This window comes from Sinocyclocheilus grahami, unplaced genomic scaffold, assembly GCF_001515645.1.
Source record: "Sinocyclocheilus grahami isolate Dianchi unplaced genomic scaffold, SAMN03320097.WGS_v1.1 scaffold554.1, whole genome shotgun sequence".
Lineage (NCBI taxonomy): Eukaryota > Metazoa > Chordata > Actinopteri > Cypriniformes > Cyprinidae > Sinocyclocheilus > Sinocyclocheilus grahami.
The window spans coordinates 8,046-8,561 of record NW_015505733.1 but is presented as its reverse complement, the minus strand read 5'-3'; the positions used below and the strand labels follow the sequence as shown (position 1 = coordinate 8,561).

The 516-nt window shown below is 40.5% G+C and overlaps 1 protein-coding gene across 1 annotated transcript in view; it reads right to left on the bottom strand.

Annotated features, from left to right (window-relative positions):
• The window catches only part of LOC107556054 (RNA-binding protein 33-like), a gene marked incomplete at its 5' end in the record, with an annotated part of 43,803 nt that overhangs the window by 39,596 nt on the left and 3,691 nt on the right, over positions 1 to 516 (bottom strand). The window contains one exon of the mRNA XM_016239046.1: positions 205 to 391. Coding sequence (XP_016094532.1) covers positions 205 to 391 — 187 coding nt within the window. The remainder of the gene's footprint in view (positions 1 to 204; positions 392 to 516) is intronic.

Here is a 516-nt window from a genome sequence, read left to right as displayed (position 1 = left end):
GGATTTTTACACGGGTGGTGGGAGAAAAACACTGTTATTCTGGATTCGGATGGCAATAAAATAATAGACTAACTCCTGTAAATGCTGAAAATATCTTACGTTCACATGAGAAACAATTACTGTCCAGTTTTTTTCTTACAGGCTTATGTACGATTTTTATACCTATAACAGTACAAAAAGGTGCTTAATTTGTCTGTAACTAACCTAATGTATCTGGGATGTTCCTTCTTTTACTGGTGGCATCAGAGAGTCTGACCACTGTGTCATCTTTGCGCTCTGTCTTAAATCGCAGGCGGCCGGATTCTTCAACATCATCCTCCTCCTCATCGGACTCCTCTTTTACATCAGTGTCCAGCTCAGCCTCAGCTTCTGGATCGTTTTCATTCTCCACCTGAAACAGAGAATATATATATCATCAGCCTCATGCTGTGTGACTTTAAGCATCTCCATTAAAGATAAGCGCAAACATTATGAGGGCTGTGTATCACCAGCAAAGTCACGATACGATACGTATCA